The sequence below is a fragment of the Centroberyx gerrardi genome, chromosome 12, assembly GCF_048128805.1.
Source record: "Centroberyx gerrardi isolate f3 chromosome 12, fCenGer3.hap1.cur.20231027, whole genome shotgun sequence".
NCBI lineage: Eukaryota > Metazoa > Chordata > Actinopteri > Beryciformes > Berycidae > Centroberyx > Centroberyx gerrardi.
The window spans coordinates 25,994,708-26,009,406 of NC_136008.1; the positions used below are offsets into that span (position 1 = coordinate 25,994,708).

Sequence of the window (14,699 nt, forward strand, 5' to 3'; positions counted from 1 at the left end):
TTCTAATTATGAACACATTATTTCATGTGTTCTGAAATGGTCTCATATGGGTCCTTGGGTCATGAACTTTGGTCAAACCATACAGCACCATAAACGTTTGATATAAGTAAGGAAAAACCAACAAAACTTTTGATGTCTGGCGTGCATTTTTACCATTTTCTTAGGTTACAAACCAAACATTCGGTGGTGTTCACAGGCTTAAAATTTCCATAAAGTTATTCATTTGTGGATTTAGGCAAAAGTACAATATACATGGAAAGACTAGAAGTACTGACCCAGCAGATACTGAAGGGAGAAACCTCTGTAGATGGCTTATGCTGCCCACTTAACCAAAGGATTCAAGTCAAGTTAAGTCAAGTACCAGTCAAGTCATTTTCTCAAGACCAGCCAGACGATGCATTTACTCCAGAGACCACGCAGCCACTCAAGTACTGTGTGAGTGGCAGCTACACAGTAGCATACTTAAAGGACTGCTTAGTGACTGTGTGTGTGTCAAAGAGGGGGACGCTATCCTACAATGGAAAAATGGTGGTTTCCCTTAGACCTATGGTTATAATCTGATTTCTTCACTGCTCAGTAAGACTCCTTTGACCCTACATTTCTCCCCCAGTCTTTCCTTCAATTCAATGTTTGATTGGCATCTGATGTTGAATGTCTAATATCCCAAAATTAGAGTAAACATTAATTTATGCGTTCAGTCATTTTGTCCTCCCGTGCCTCTGTCCTTCGCTGTTTCCTAGACTGTGAGCCAAAATCCAAAGTGGGTCATTGGTGTCTTTCTGGTGGGTTTCCACATGACAAGAATGCTAGCACTGTATGTTTATATTAGCATGGGTCCCAGGACAAGACTAAATTTCTTAAATTTGGCTCCCAGGCTAAAAATGTAAAAACCCTTTTCGCTGTTTCAGTAGGAATAATTAGTCACTTGGTGCATCTCTCTTTCACTCCAGCTTCCAAAAGAATGGAACTATCAAATCCATTGACTCTGTAGTCCAGTTTACTGATGCAAACACACACACACACAAACAAGCACCCACCCACATACACCCACTTCCCCTTCATCTACCCCCTCCCCCCTCATTAGCCCGACTCCGGGCACGTTCAGACTCACCATCCCCGTGCATGTGGCGAGAGCCACCGAGGAGTTGACCCTCGACCTCAGCGACCCCTGGTAAAAGCAGAGGTCGTCCCGGTGGAAGGCCCTCAGGCTCTTGGTGCCGTTCTTTCCCAGGACCTGGACGGCGAAGCCAGGTGCGATCAGGCCCTCCGAGGCCTCCCGCAGCTCCATGTGGAAGTCCTGCCCCAAGCCGCTCAGCTGGAAGTGGACCGTCTGACTGCCGCCCGCGTCGGGGGTCAGGGACCTGCGCTGCCTCCTGCGCCGGTGGTGCGCGACTTCGTGAGAGACGTACCGGCCTTGGTGGTCGACCTCGTACGGAGCCACAATCTCGTATTCTGGAGAGAGAGAGAGGGGGGATAGAGACAGAGAGAGGGGGATAGAGAGGAAGGCAGAGACATACAGACAGAAAGTAAAGGAGAGAGATTATTTGGACATGTTAGGCAATATTCATTAAGAAATGAAAGAGAGAAATGACATGGAGAGAGAAAGGAAAGAGATGGAGATGAGGCATCCAATTTTAAAGACAAAATCCACTGCTTTGATAGGGATACACTGAATGGGAATATATTGAAAAGCCTGGGATCAAAAAGCAGAAAGCAGGAGAAAGCAAGAGGAAGAACACACTGCATATTTTGTAGACGCAATCTGGCAGAAATAGAACCCACAGTCCTTGTGGTCACTGTGGTCAATCCTCACTAATTTGATCTGTCAACATGCATTACTGTGACACAGTACATATCAGCATCTTGGCTGCACTGTGGATAGTGTAAAAATGATAACCTTTTCCCTTCTTTCGTAAATTCTCCTTGACCCGCCTCGTATACTTTTGCTGGCAGGGTCAAGAAAGAGTTACAAGAAAAGGAAGGGTTTTAGACAATTCCAACACAGCCCCGTCAGCGCAGAGTGAATCATGTTTGACCGAGTGTTTAACTACATTCTTTACTACAGCTCGGGCTGGATAACTGCTGGTCGTAAAGGGAGATGGTGGCGGGTCACAGGCCTGGCCTCTTAGACCAGTTAAATGTCTAATAGCGGTGTGGCCGGAGAGTGGGACGGGCTTTCCTCCAGAGGTCAGCGCGAGAGTAGGCGAGTTCTCGGGCTGCACCGAAATTGGTTTTCCAGAGAAAACGATGACAGTAGACACCCCTCCTCCTCATCTTCTGAGTTAGTGTGGGCTGACCTAAGTAGGGCATGCAGCATAAGGGATGAAAACATTTAATGCTCTCTACTTGTGGACACGGCTCAGTGTCTCTTTTACATGCATACATGCCAAAAAGTGTAGAAAATGCTCAGTAGCAAAGCTCATTCTCTCTCTAACTGAATTCTTATTATCAAAAGGCTAATAAATCGAGCTATCCAGCTTAAACAAATCCTTATTCAGATTCCCAGTACCACAATCATAAATGTATGTGATACAGTTTGCTATGCATGATTAGATATAGTTTGTATATCCATGAAATGATTACATTTCTATGATGGGATCGTCTTAATGGTAATAGAGGGTGCCTGGTACAACATCACACGCCTTGTAACCTTATGCTCTTACAGTAATACACGTCGGGTCTATGAGTAACCAGTGAGCAAACAAATAAAATAGCTTTACTGTTGATTTTGGTACAGTGTTGTAAATGGCCATCGCAAATGTGTTCGGCCTGGCCATGGGAAAACGATACGCGCTCGCTTTATCACCTAAGGGTGCACAGAAATAACAGCAACCTTGGACTTACAGTCAACACGAGCCAGTCTCGGTTACTGTACACTATGACCTGCTTTAGCGAGCCCAAATAATGGGTAAATATAGCGCAGAGACAGACGTGTTGTGGCAGTGGGTGACAGACAGTGTGTCATCATTGGCAGTGTGTGTGCCTGTGATTTGAACTTGGGTATTCGGTGCATCTTGAGGCATCTCTTAAAGCCCCTATCCAGATATGCTAATCAGTGGACGTGTGTATTAAAAGCACCTTACATTACCGTGAGTGCATGCATATTTAGCGTGGGTGGTCGCGGTGGGAAGCAAACCTCTAACCCTCGCGGTGTGAGTGCCATCATCTACCCATGGAGCTACAGGACCGCAAAGAGCAAACACATTTTTCAGGTCTCAAGCATTTCAGGCTAGACCCCAAAGCACTTAGACCAAACCAGAAAATGGTCTCTTTCTGTCCCTCTCTATCTCTATCTCTGTCTCTTTGTCATAAACACACACACACACACACACACACACACACACACACCTAGTCAACACTGTTTGTCCCTCCCTAACTAAAAAGCCAGCTGCAGTGACCCATGTCTAACGGTATACAAACAAATAGTCTGCGGGAACAGAGAGCACGCACACACACACACACACACACACACACACACACTCATCTGGTCCGATGGACTGAGACAAGACCCTGCAGTGGTTAGTTTGTTGGTTTAGTGGCTCCTGAGTGCCATTAGCACTGATAGGGGGGTGTAACCAGGGGGTGCTTTGTTCAAACTTAGCAAAGGGGTTGAAGGTGAACATGTGAACTATTTCCTGATCCATTGTCCCTAAGATACTTTGCATTATTAATAGTGAACAGCAGTTAACAGAGAGTGGTGCAAAGAGGTGCGGATGCGGTTAATCCTATTTCAGATCACCTCAGTTTGTTTATTTGTTCATCACTCAGCTTAGACTTGTTAGTAAAACAAGGCTGAAGAAGAAAGCACAGCCAAACAAGATGCTGACTCAGCAGCCCACATAAGGTTAGATGGACAAAACAAAGAACAGATGAAAGTCTCTGCCATATAATTTTTTTTTTTTCATCGACATTCATCAGTGCATATCTCATGGCTCAGCTGAAACATTGTTATATAAATAATGTCAGATTGCATTAAAATAAGTGAGGGACCCTCATCTTTTCATTCATCAGTTACCCACTGCCATATAGCCCCCTGATGGCCCTTGTGTTAGGTGGCAGGTCGCCCCCCAGCGGTGAAGAGAGGGAGCACTCCGCGCAGGTGAGCGCTGGTCGGCTGCTGCGTGCGGGTCGAGGTGATGCAGTGAATGGGGTTTCAATTGCATTTTGCTGCATATACCGAAAAGCCCGGAACACAGTACAACCTCGATCACCGCTATCATCACAGTCACAGACACAGGGATGAGACATTTAAAATTAATAAAAAAATACATGCATACCTGTGTGTTGCGGCAAATTGAGAGATCGCAGCAGCGCCGACGCGTCTTGGGGAGCTTCTGCACTGTCAACACCAATATTCACAAGTATGCTCTATAAGGGAGGAAAGGTAAATATGACTGGGCTGCTTTACCCTGCAAATTCCCATTGAAAAAAATACTTATAACTTGGCACTTTATCATTTGAAGTGTTGACAACTTTACGAGCCTTGCGTGCGCCTACAGGCGCAACGGAGATGAGATGATGATAGCCTGCAACTGACTTACTTTGCTCAGTATGAAAAGGCAAAAGAGATGGAAAAATAGAGACGGTCCGGTCCTGTTTCTCCACTCTGCGCACATCCATAAGAAAGCCATGTCTCTGGATCACCTTTACGCAAAAGCCGCAGCCTCAAATCAAGTCCCGAGTCCCGGTAAACTAGACCGACCTAGTCCAACGACAGCAGCAGTTCTGCGGGACTTGATGAATGAAGCATCAGTCAAAGGAGTTTCAGGTATAGGCTGCTCTCTGTCTCTGTCTCTCCACGTTAAGTCCCACCGGCTCTGCCACTCTGCTCTCCATTCATTTCCAAGCGCAGTATCCAGACGCGGTGAATGGCTTCAACTCAAGTCTTCTCTCCCCGACAAGACATTTTCCTTTTTTCCAGTCCAGACAGTTGTCGGATCCAAAAGGTATCCAAAGTCTCTCTCTCTCTCTCTCTCTCTCTCTCTCTCTCTCTCTCTCTCTCGCGCTGTCTCACTCTCTCTCTCTCTCTACCCATTGACCCCCCCCCCGGACCATTTTGACTCCCAGTGAAATCATGTGATTGTCTTAAATAGGCTGCGTCCCGTCTTTGGCAATGGCGCAGACTTCTATGAAAGTCGCTCCGACTCCGACTGCGTCTCCCCTGGGAGGCTGCTGAGGGACTACTGAAGGCACGAGGCTGTGGAGGGGTTGTGTGTGTGTGTGTGTGTGTGTGGAGGGAGGGGGTGGGGGGCAGCCTGTAGCCAATCACATTTGACACCTGTGCTGAGACAGGGGTGTATTTGAAAGGGTGTGTATCTCTCTCTCTCTCTCTCCATCTCTCAGACTGAAGGGGTTATGCACAGTATGTGTGTGAGTGCATGTGTGTGTGTGTGAGTCGTTGACAACATAAGTTATTGGTGGAGTAACCGATTCCCTGTAAGGAAATTGCACTAATCAGATAAATAGTGGGAGTGAAATCTGTGAAAACTGTTTACTGTATGAGCCACAGTTGCTGGATTGGCATTTTCATGATGCTCAGATGATATTTTTCAAAGCACAAAGGCTATAAAAAGACATGAAAATGAATTTTGTAGCCCAAAACTGAACTGAAAATAGTGGCCGCACATTTGATGATGTCGCTGATTACACTCTGGAGCAGGTAATCAGTAATCTGCGATGGATTACATGTTGAAAGTAACCTTTGACCCCGCTTAATCTGCTCGTCATCCTCCCGTCTCTCCCGTATTCCGCAGCTGCACTGATAGGCAGCGTGCCAACATTTCTAAAACTCCCCACAATCATTCATGGAAGCGGTTAGGACTGTGGGAGCCGAGGGATTGGGAGCGCTCGTTTCATATTCTGCAGCATTTCATCCTCCCCAAAAGCAAACCAGATGAGCTCTCTGCTGTGCGGCAGGAGAAGGAGATGCGTGACGGTTTACTGTGTGAGGTTTTTGGCACCGGCCCAGGGTGAAATACTTGGATCGGAGCGATAGGAGTCTGAGGTGAGCTGGTCCGGGGCGCAACACCTTGTAAGGTGGTTGATTCCCGCTGGAGCCACCCTTACCGAAAATGGATGGTGCTGCAAGGTGTTTAAACCCTCCTCCAAACAGTGTATGGGATGTTAGATTTGCGATGGTGTCACTTGCAGAAGATTTGCTCATTTTGAACTGGAGGAAAAGAAATGAGACAAAGTTACAGTATCTAAACCACATGAGCAGTCTAAAGATCTTGAGAGCTTTCCCCTTAATACAGCTCCCCGAAGGTATAAAGTAAGCTAAGTAAATGTAAGGACATTGAAGACCTGAGAGTAATGCGCTCTAAGCCTGTACACATACAAAACTTACTTCCAGATTTCTGACTAAGTTTGCCAATCCTGGATTTAATCAGCGATAAAATCCCATTATGAAGACAATTCCTACCATATGTCTCGAGGCTCGGGAAATCTTTACAGTGTCAGCTGCTGAAGTTATATTGCCCTTCCTCCTACACCAATACACACACTGCTTACTCTCAGACACACACACACACACACACACACACACACACACGCAGTGCAATGCGATACTTGCTCCGCACCTATGCGACTGGCATCATATGAATCTTTCTTTATATTCACGCAGCAGATTGCACCTGATTCAAATCTACGGCGTTTTCAACTGTTTCTCCTGGTGTGGTGTGGGTTACTAGACGTTTGAACTTTGAAACTGTCTGACAGTGAAGTGCTTGTGATGTAGTGTGCTTCATCGTACCCTATATGTGTGTGTGTGTGAGAGAGAGGGAGGAGAGAGAAGGGTGGGGGGTATAGAGAGAGACAGACAGGGATAGACAGCAGACTAAGAAAAGAAAAAAGAGAGGAGACTATATCGTTTGAAGAACCTCCTGTAGTCCAACTGAGCTGGCTGCCATGAGTGATTTGACCTTTGACCCCCTGAGCTCCTGTATGCGTGTCCGTCTGCCTGCCTGTCTGTCTGACTGCTTCTTTGTCTGCCTGTCTGTCCCTCTATCAGCTTGGCTATTTGCCTGACTGCCTGTATATCTGTCTCAGTCTGCCTCACTGCCTGCCATCAGTATCATCTGGTTGTGTACAAAGGCACACACACACACACACACATACACACATGCAGACATACATGACTTCACGCTATATATACACACACAGATTTACTGTTTTCCACAGGAACAGTTGTGTCTGTACACTGGTCTGGGTGGTCTGTGAAAGAATGAATGCATGAAGGAATGCATGGACGCATCAACAAATGCCTTTTTTTCACAGACATTTACAGTGATTTGAATCTTTGTGAAACTGCAAGTCTTTGGCAACTGCTATAAGGTGAACCTGATTTGAGTTTGCATTCTCTCTCTCTCTGTCTCTGTCTGTCTCTCTCTCTCCAGGTAGTTTTCACTCAATGGTCCCGTTTAATTAGCTGTCTAAAAATGTCATCTAGGCAACCTGTGTGTGTGTGTGCGTGTGCATGTGTGTGTGTGTGTGTGTGCTTGCTAGTGTAAATCTGTGTGATGGCGCATGAGTTTGTGTGCATACTCGCGTACGTGATTTAAGTGCGCTTGTGTGTGCTTGTGTGTGCGGTTTTGAGGGTGAACCTGTACGTGCATGGGTGTGAGTGTGTGTTTGCGTGTGTTTTGGTCCGCGTGTGTGTGGATGGTAAGCTGACAGCAGCTGTAAAATTCCTCTCTGAGCATCGCAGAGGGGAGGCTGATGGGAGCTGACAGGGAGCGAGACTGGAGGGAGGTGGGAGAGGAAGATGAAGGTGAGAGCGGAGCAGGAGGAGACGGTGGGTGCCAGCTCGTTTGATGATAGGTTTAGTCGAAAGCTTTGCACAACTTCTGCATTGTTGTCGAAGAGAATGGATTCCTTTGTTGTTATTGTTGTCTTGACCTTACCTGGTGTAACCTATAGACCTTGGGTGAAACCACAGAACTTGAACGGATAGAACGCTCATTCCCATTCAAATCGACGTTCCTGGAAGGTTGGAGCGGCGGCCATTTTTATGTGAACCGTTGGGCTAGCTTCTGTATAAACCGACTTATGGTAAGTCGCTGAAGGAGAGGTTTTGCAGCAAGAACCAAAGCAGTGGAAAACTGGCATTGCAGCTGAATTAAGTTGTCAAGCCACCACTAGATGTTGGTCATTTACAAGTTGCTGCTGTCTTTTTAAGTAGCTCAAAAGTTTTGACATCTGTGCACTGTTAGTGGAAGTGGTTATAGTTGAGTTAATCTCAGTTTCAGCCAATGTCTCTTAGCTGTTTAAAGTTAGCGCTAACTTTTCTTCTCCACTAAAAGTAGCCGTTAGTTTATAGCATTTAAGGGGTTATGTTAAGTTAAAAGATACCTATTTGATGATACTTACCAGCTAGGTTTACTAATATGCAATGCTGACTAGAAGAGCTATAGCGAGAGAAGCACAATCTTTGATAAAGCTACGTTAACCTTGATGCTAACGTTAGCTTTCAGTTGAGTTTTGACAGTTTGCTAAGCACTCGTGTAACAGACACATCTGCACAGTTCTCAAGCAAGTGTGACACACTTTACGACCTTACTGCCCAGACTTATGTTGTCACCACAGCAACGCACCAAGGCAAACAGTGGAAGAACTGTTCTATCAATTCTGTGGGTGAAACAGGGCAGAATGAAAGAGTAATTTTATTAATTTGGGATTAGGTTTGGCTCTGGGACATGGGTTGACCACCTGTCCTATTCCCAGTATCACTTCAACACTGGGTCTTACTTTCTATTTTATTTTTTGCAAGATTCTTTTTTTTTCTCCTTTTTTTTGCACTCACTTCCCAGAGATCACCTGTCAATCAAACAGTGTGGGCGGTACTGTGACGTCTGTTTCTTGGATTTTCTGTTGATGAAGTTTGAGTTTTTGTAGGTGGCGCTCTTCGCTCTTTTCTTTGTCTGTTCAGCCATGGTAGCTATCACTGCTTATGCTAACTACCCAGTTCTTCTTCTATTTATTCTATTTCTATTTTCTATTTACATTTCCGCTGCCGGAAATGTAAAATGTATCACTTGCTGTGCGCCAGAGGATTTTTCCCGGGAAAGAGCTACCAGACACCGTGTTTAGAACAACATATATAAAAGCTTTCATGAACTGGGTATAAGTTAAATCTCCATTGTGTTATATAACTGGCGACAGAGAGAAGCAAAATGGAAATTTATGAAAATGTCACAGATTTTTGCTTTAATGTGCGTGAGGAGCTGGGCACAGATGAGCTATTGTAGGGGAAACAAGGAGGGAGGAGGAGAGAGACAATTGAGGGAGTGGGGAGATGAGCAGGGCTAACTCCAGTTTGGCTGGAGTGATAGAGGACTAGTAGGGGGTATAAAGAGACAAAGAAGCGAGGCAAGGGATGACAGATGTGGAAGTGGGGAAAGCAGTAGCAGACCTGCTTTGAACCCACTGTTTCTCATACAGGACACTAAACATTATCCAGTGAGCAGGGGTGAACCGCCACAAAGGGAGAGCGGAGTTGTGGAAGTAGCCGATTTGGCTGCTGGTGGAATGCTGGGGATTGGCTGAATTGAGGAAGGGTAGAGGTAGAGAAAAGACTTCCATGCCAAAATGAGATACCCATCATTTGTAAAATTTGACACCTTCTCTGACTGCAGGTAGGAAGTAAAATCCTTAGTGATTTGTAATCCACTACTGCTTATAGAATTGTGGCATTTTTGAAGTGAACTCTGTTTTTTAAAGGTCCCATATTCTCCACTTTCCAGTGTTGTATTTTCTGTCTTGTGGTCCTATCAAAGCTGTGTGTGGTGTCATGTACCAAAAACACTCTCAATCCATTTTTCCACGTTTCCAGCATCTCTCTGAGCCTTACCAAGAACAGACTGTTTCTGTTGCTGTGTCTTTAAGGCTCATTAATATTAATGACCCTCTGTTCTGATTGGCTAACCATTTCAAGAGTGAAACGTGAGACACCGCAGCCCGGCAGCTACAGGTAGGGAAAACTCTCCGGTAATAAACAATGACAACCGCTCAACCGCTTTGAAAAAAACACTTTGTTAGTCTATTATTTCTTACAAAAATGATAATGAGCGAACCTTTATGACGCCACAAAGTTACGGAAGTCCGAACGGCTCGTTTAGAGGCTCGCTTTTCTAATATGGATTGTGTGGATTTAGTTGCCGACCGTGCGTTTTGATACTTTCACCATGTTTAGATAGCACATCCAACTCCTTTATAATCACAGTTAAACACCTTTAAACACTGAGTAAGAAATCATGTAAAAATTTATTGCAAAAAAGATGAATCGTATTTTGGTATGAAATCCTTCAGCACAGAGACAAGGATAAGGCTATATTCATGCATTTGTCCAAAGAAAAAGACACTTTGCTCTCTTCAACTGTCCATACATTTTTGTTGTGAGCTGAATTTGTGAATTATCTGAAAGATGTAATTAGGATGCCAAATGTTTGCCCAATCATTGGAAGATAAGTTCAAGACAAGGGCAAATTACAAAAGAAGTTCATGCACATCACTCCACTCCACAACAACAACACATGTCACTGCCCAAACTGCTGCTGTACGGTTTCCCCACCCCTTCCTGGAAAATCCAGCAGTGCTAATGCAGGATACATGCAGGGTTGAGGAATTCCTAAAATAGCTACCACTGATCTAGATAATGTATTGGACACGGTTGAGTGACACTCACACATTAGTCTTCTTAATAACAACTGATTAGTGAAGTTATTGTGCTGATGTCAGTGCTCTATCAGCTGGTGCATTCAGCGTGGGAGGTCTTTTTGATCATGTTGGTCATGTGAGCGGTGATAGTTCACACTGGGACACAACGCTGTACAGAGCTGACATATTCCTGATTAATCTGATTTATCGTGGCAATCAGCTTGTTGATTTATTCCCATCAAAGTAATGGTTCAGGCTATTAATCCAATCAGTTACAGATTATTTTCTTCAACAAGTTTCCTATCAAAACACTGATTATGCTTTGAGCGAGTGTAGCTCTTTAATTATATGCACTGAGCGCCGTAACGGTTTACGTCAGAATTCCTGCTTGAAGTTGTACGTAATTAAGATAATTACCTTGTATTTTATTTAAGAGATAAGTCATTAAACCCCATAGCCTCCAATTACAAATATGCAGTTTCAATAACTCCTCTCCTTTGATAAATCCAACTAAAACCTTCATACAGAAAGATTCTTTCTTCTCTTTTCATTTTTTGATTTCTTTTATTTTTTAAAAGGTCCTATCTTAAGTTCAAGGGGCAAAATTAGCCATCTATTGATATACTGTAGAGGTTTTTTAAATAGTATAATATAATGTCTCCCATCACATACTGGCTCAAATATAGCTTTTAATGAAAAATAGGGATGGCTAGATACTTGGATGGCTGCTTTTTTTATGAACAATTTTTTACATCTAAATTACATCAAAATCTATACTTTTCTTCATGGATTTATAAGTAACAACAATATCTGTGGTTATGTCATGATGTCAATATTAGGCAGATGTAAAAATGTGGGCAAACATTGGACAGTGATAATGGTGTCCTGACATATTTATCTTACCTAATATTACCACCCAGGATGCTACTACTCAAAAATATAATAATTCAAACCTACAATTTGTCTGCATTTTCTATTTTACAGATTGCGTGGAAATGGTGGACAAAAAACTTAAAAGTGTAGTAGATCCAAACCCATGCAGTCACAGTAGCCAACAGTGTTTTGCAAGGGATTAAAATGCATGGTACATAAGCAAGGTGGAAGCAATGGAAATAAGCAATATTACCTGAAACAAGAATATACAGTGTATGATGGGCTGTCAAAAAATACAGTTGGTTATAATTGTTGGCAACGTTGCTAACCTACATCTCCACATTTTCATTATCATGGCCTGAAGAGACAGCGTTGTTACCTTGGTAATGTACACAGTCAGAGCATAGCATTTTCTAGAACTTAACACCTCTCTCTCTGTTCTCTCCGGGATGAAAATGAAGGGCTGCAGAATTGCACTAATTATTGGTAGTCAGCTGTATGTGATCACTGGGGCAGAAACAGCGTCTCTGAAGGGGTGAAACCTAAAAACGAAGTGGCTAGTCTTATGACACTCTGCAGGGGTGAGAGTCTGCTAAAGTTCACCACCTCCTTATTGTGTAAGCAGGCCTGTTAGAATCACTGCCTTCATCTTGGCCTGGGAAAGACGCTTCACTTTTTATCAGTGACGGCAGATGAAAGCTATACTTTTTGCTAATTGACAAAGCAGAGTAACAGGATTTTCTATTAAACCTTGTGACATCTTTCCATTATGCATATTGCTTTGTCTGCATTTGCTTTAAAAGGCTCTACAGCTCCAGAAACTTCCATTGGATCTTCAGCAGCCCTGCCAGCCTCACCTTCTGCGCCGTACAGTGGCTCTCTTTCACACTGCCAGGTCCACAGGAAAGCGCTTCTCGCTCATTTGCATGTCTGCAAACTGGTGGCGGGGATTCAACCTGTGGGAACCGAAGTCTGGCCAAGAGTGTCTGACCCACACAACCCGCCAGTGTCCGCCCAGTGGCACGGAGCAGGACCTGCTGGCAGGGAGGTGAGGAGACGAACAACACTCCCCATTTACCCATGGGCCATGAATGTTCATATTGCAAACGTCTTGCTGAATGGGAGTAGAATTCCCAAGACCTATCAATGCAGCAGTCTCCCTACTGTGCCTAATGCGATATCACCATCTGTCATGATGATATGCTTTGCAATGGGTTTATGTTTTCTGTTGTTTTAATGGTTTTAAACTAAACTTAAGCTAGTATACCTAGCTTTCAGACATGAACAGAGGGATTTGTCACTACTTGTTTAGCCAGTTAGAATCAGGGAGACGTTCCTAGGTTTGTTTTGGGGAAAATGACGGCGATAAAGATGGCTATATTTAATGCAGTGTGTACACCATCCTGTTGTTTAGGATTACAAAAACAAAGATAAAATGGAGAAAGCCTGGTATAACGTTTGGATATTTGTTCCAAAACAACCCAAAAGACAGAAATCTATCTGTCAAAAATAAGCATCTGAACCACTGAAGTGTCCTTGAGCAAGAAACTGAATCCCTATTAGCTCCAGGCTTGCTGTTCTGCAGCTGAACCTGACCTTTGACCTCCCTGTGGAGGGGGTCAATAAATAGGGAATTTCCCTAAGGGGATCAATAGAGTATCTTGTCATTATCAGAGTGAATTCTATACAGTAAAGGATATCACAGGATAACCAACTTTATACATGCCGAGTACATGCAGGGTGAGTGGGGTCTTATACAGCAGCTACCACAGTGAATGTTGGCAGTTTCTAGCTTGCACTCTGGGTCAGCCAAGGTATGAACAGGACTGAGGACTAAGTGTCAGTGATGTCAAATGTAATAGGGCAGTAGGGAGAGTAGCGACCAGAGAATCACAGAGACAGTGGTGGACACTGTAAGCCAGAGACAGAGGGAGAGAGAGAGAACAGTGCCTCAACTCAGTTTAACAATTCTAGTATACAGTGCAGCTTCTCCTCAGCTCTTGCAGCTGTTAAAACCATAGCGATAGTGACAATCCCATCAATAAATTACATTTCAGCTTCTAACTGCATTGTGCTAGCAACTATTTGGCATCCGTGAATGCCAAATATTAACACTTTTAGCTTGTTACTCACCTCATATCGCTAACAGTATTTGTGCACCATAAATTTCATTGAATGACTTGCACCACATCGCAGTGCAGAGCTGCTCTGAATGAACCTGCTGGTACGGATAGAAATAGAGAATTTCCTTCGTTGGCACATAACGCTGACAAACTTGAATTCACCACCAGTCACCCCCCTGGGATAATCACAGTATGGAAAGCACGCAGACCACCCAAGACTACACACACACACACACACACACACACACACACACACACATATACACAGATAGACACATGGACACTGGGTACTGCAGCAGCACAAAGTTGTACTTTTCCACAGGGGGCTGTGAAGTTGGTGAAGGCCCAATGAGACTGGAATATCACAGTGGCTGTGGCCATTTCATCACATTCTCACATATACAAGCACACTGTACATGCACACAATTCATTATGCTAAATGGCTCGATGGCCTGATGGATAGTGAGGTCATGCCTGACAAAGAATCCTTGAGTAACATCCTTAACCCCTACCTGCTCAAGCCTCTACCTGTTAACCTTGCATCCAAACCAGAAGGCAAAAACAGAGAATTTCCCTGTGTGTAGCAGAGGTGTGACCAAGTCAACTTTGCTCGAGTCGCAAGTCAGTCTCAAGTCCTGAGGCACAAGTCTTAAGTCAAGTCCCAAGTCTAAATGTAGATTAACAAGTCAAGTCCAAGTCAAGTCCATGTCATTAATGTCAAGTCTGAAGTCTAAATGTAGAACAGCAAGTCAAGTCAGAACAAATCAAGAGTCCAGTATCAATTTAATATCTTAAAGAAAACTAAATATCTAGGACTTTTCAATGCAATATGGTTTTAATAGGATAAAAACTTGATTTCTATAATCAGTTTCAACTTCAATAAATTCAATCATTCCACACAAATTCAGAAAACAGAATTTAAATTCAGTCGTCTGCTGGAACAAATCTCATCACTTTCAATCTAAGTCATTTACACAAACACAAGATCTTTTGTCAAGAGTTTAGAAACCTTTTCAAGTCCTCAAAGTCAAGTCCCAAGTCTTCTCTTCA

General features: G+C 43.9%; 1 protein-coding gene across 1 annotated transcript in view; it reads right to left on the reverse strand.

Moving 5' to 3' along the window:
- Positions 1–12,608, reverse strand: part of adamts16 (ADAM metallopeptidase with thrombospondin type 1 motif, 16) — a 63,598-nt gene extending 50,990 nt beyond the window's left edge. Inside the window, exons 1-3 of the mRNA XM_078287284.1 lie at positions 12,384–12,608; positions 4,278–4,368; positions 1,112–1,452 (exon numbers count right to left, since the gene is read on the reverse strand). Of these exons, the coding sequence (XP_078143410.1) occupies positions 1,112–1,452; positions 4,278–4,368; positions 12,384–12,608 (657 nt within the window). The remainder of the gene's footprint in view (positions 1–1,111; positions 1,453–4,277; positions 4,369–12,383) is intronic.
- Between the last annotated feature and the right edge of the window lie 2,091 nt (positions 12,609–14,699).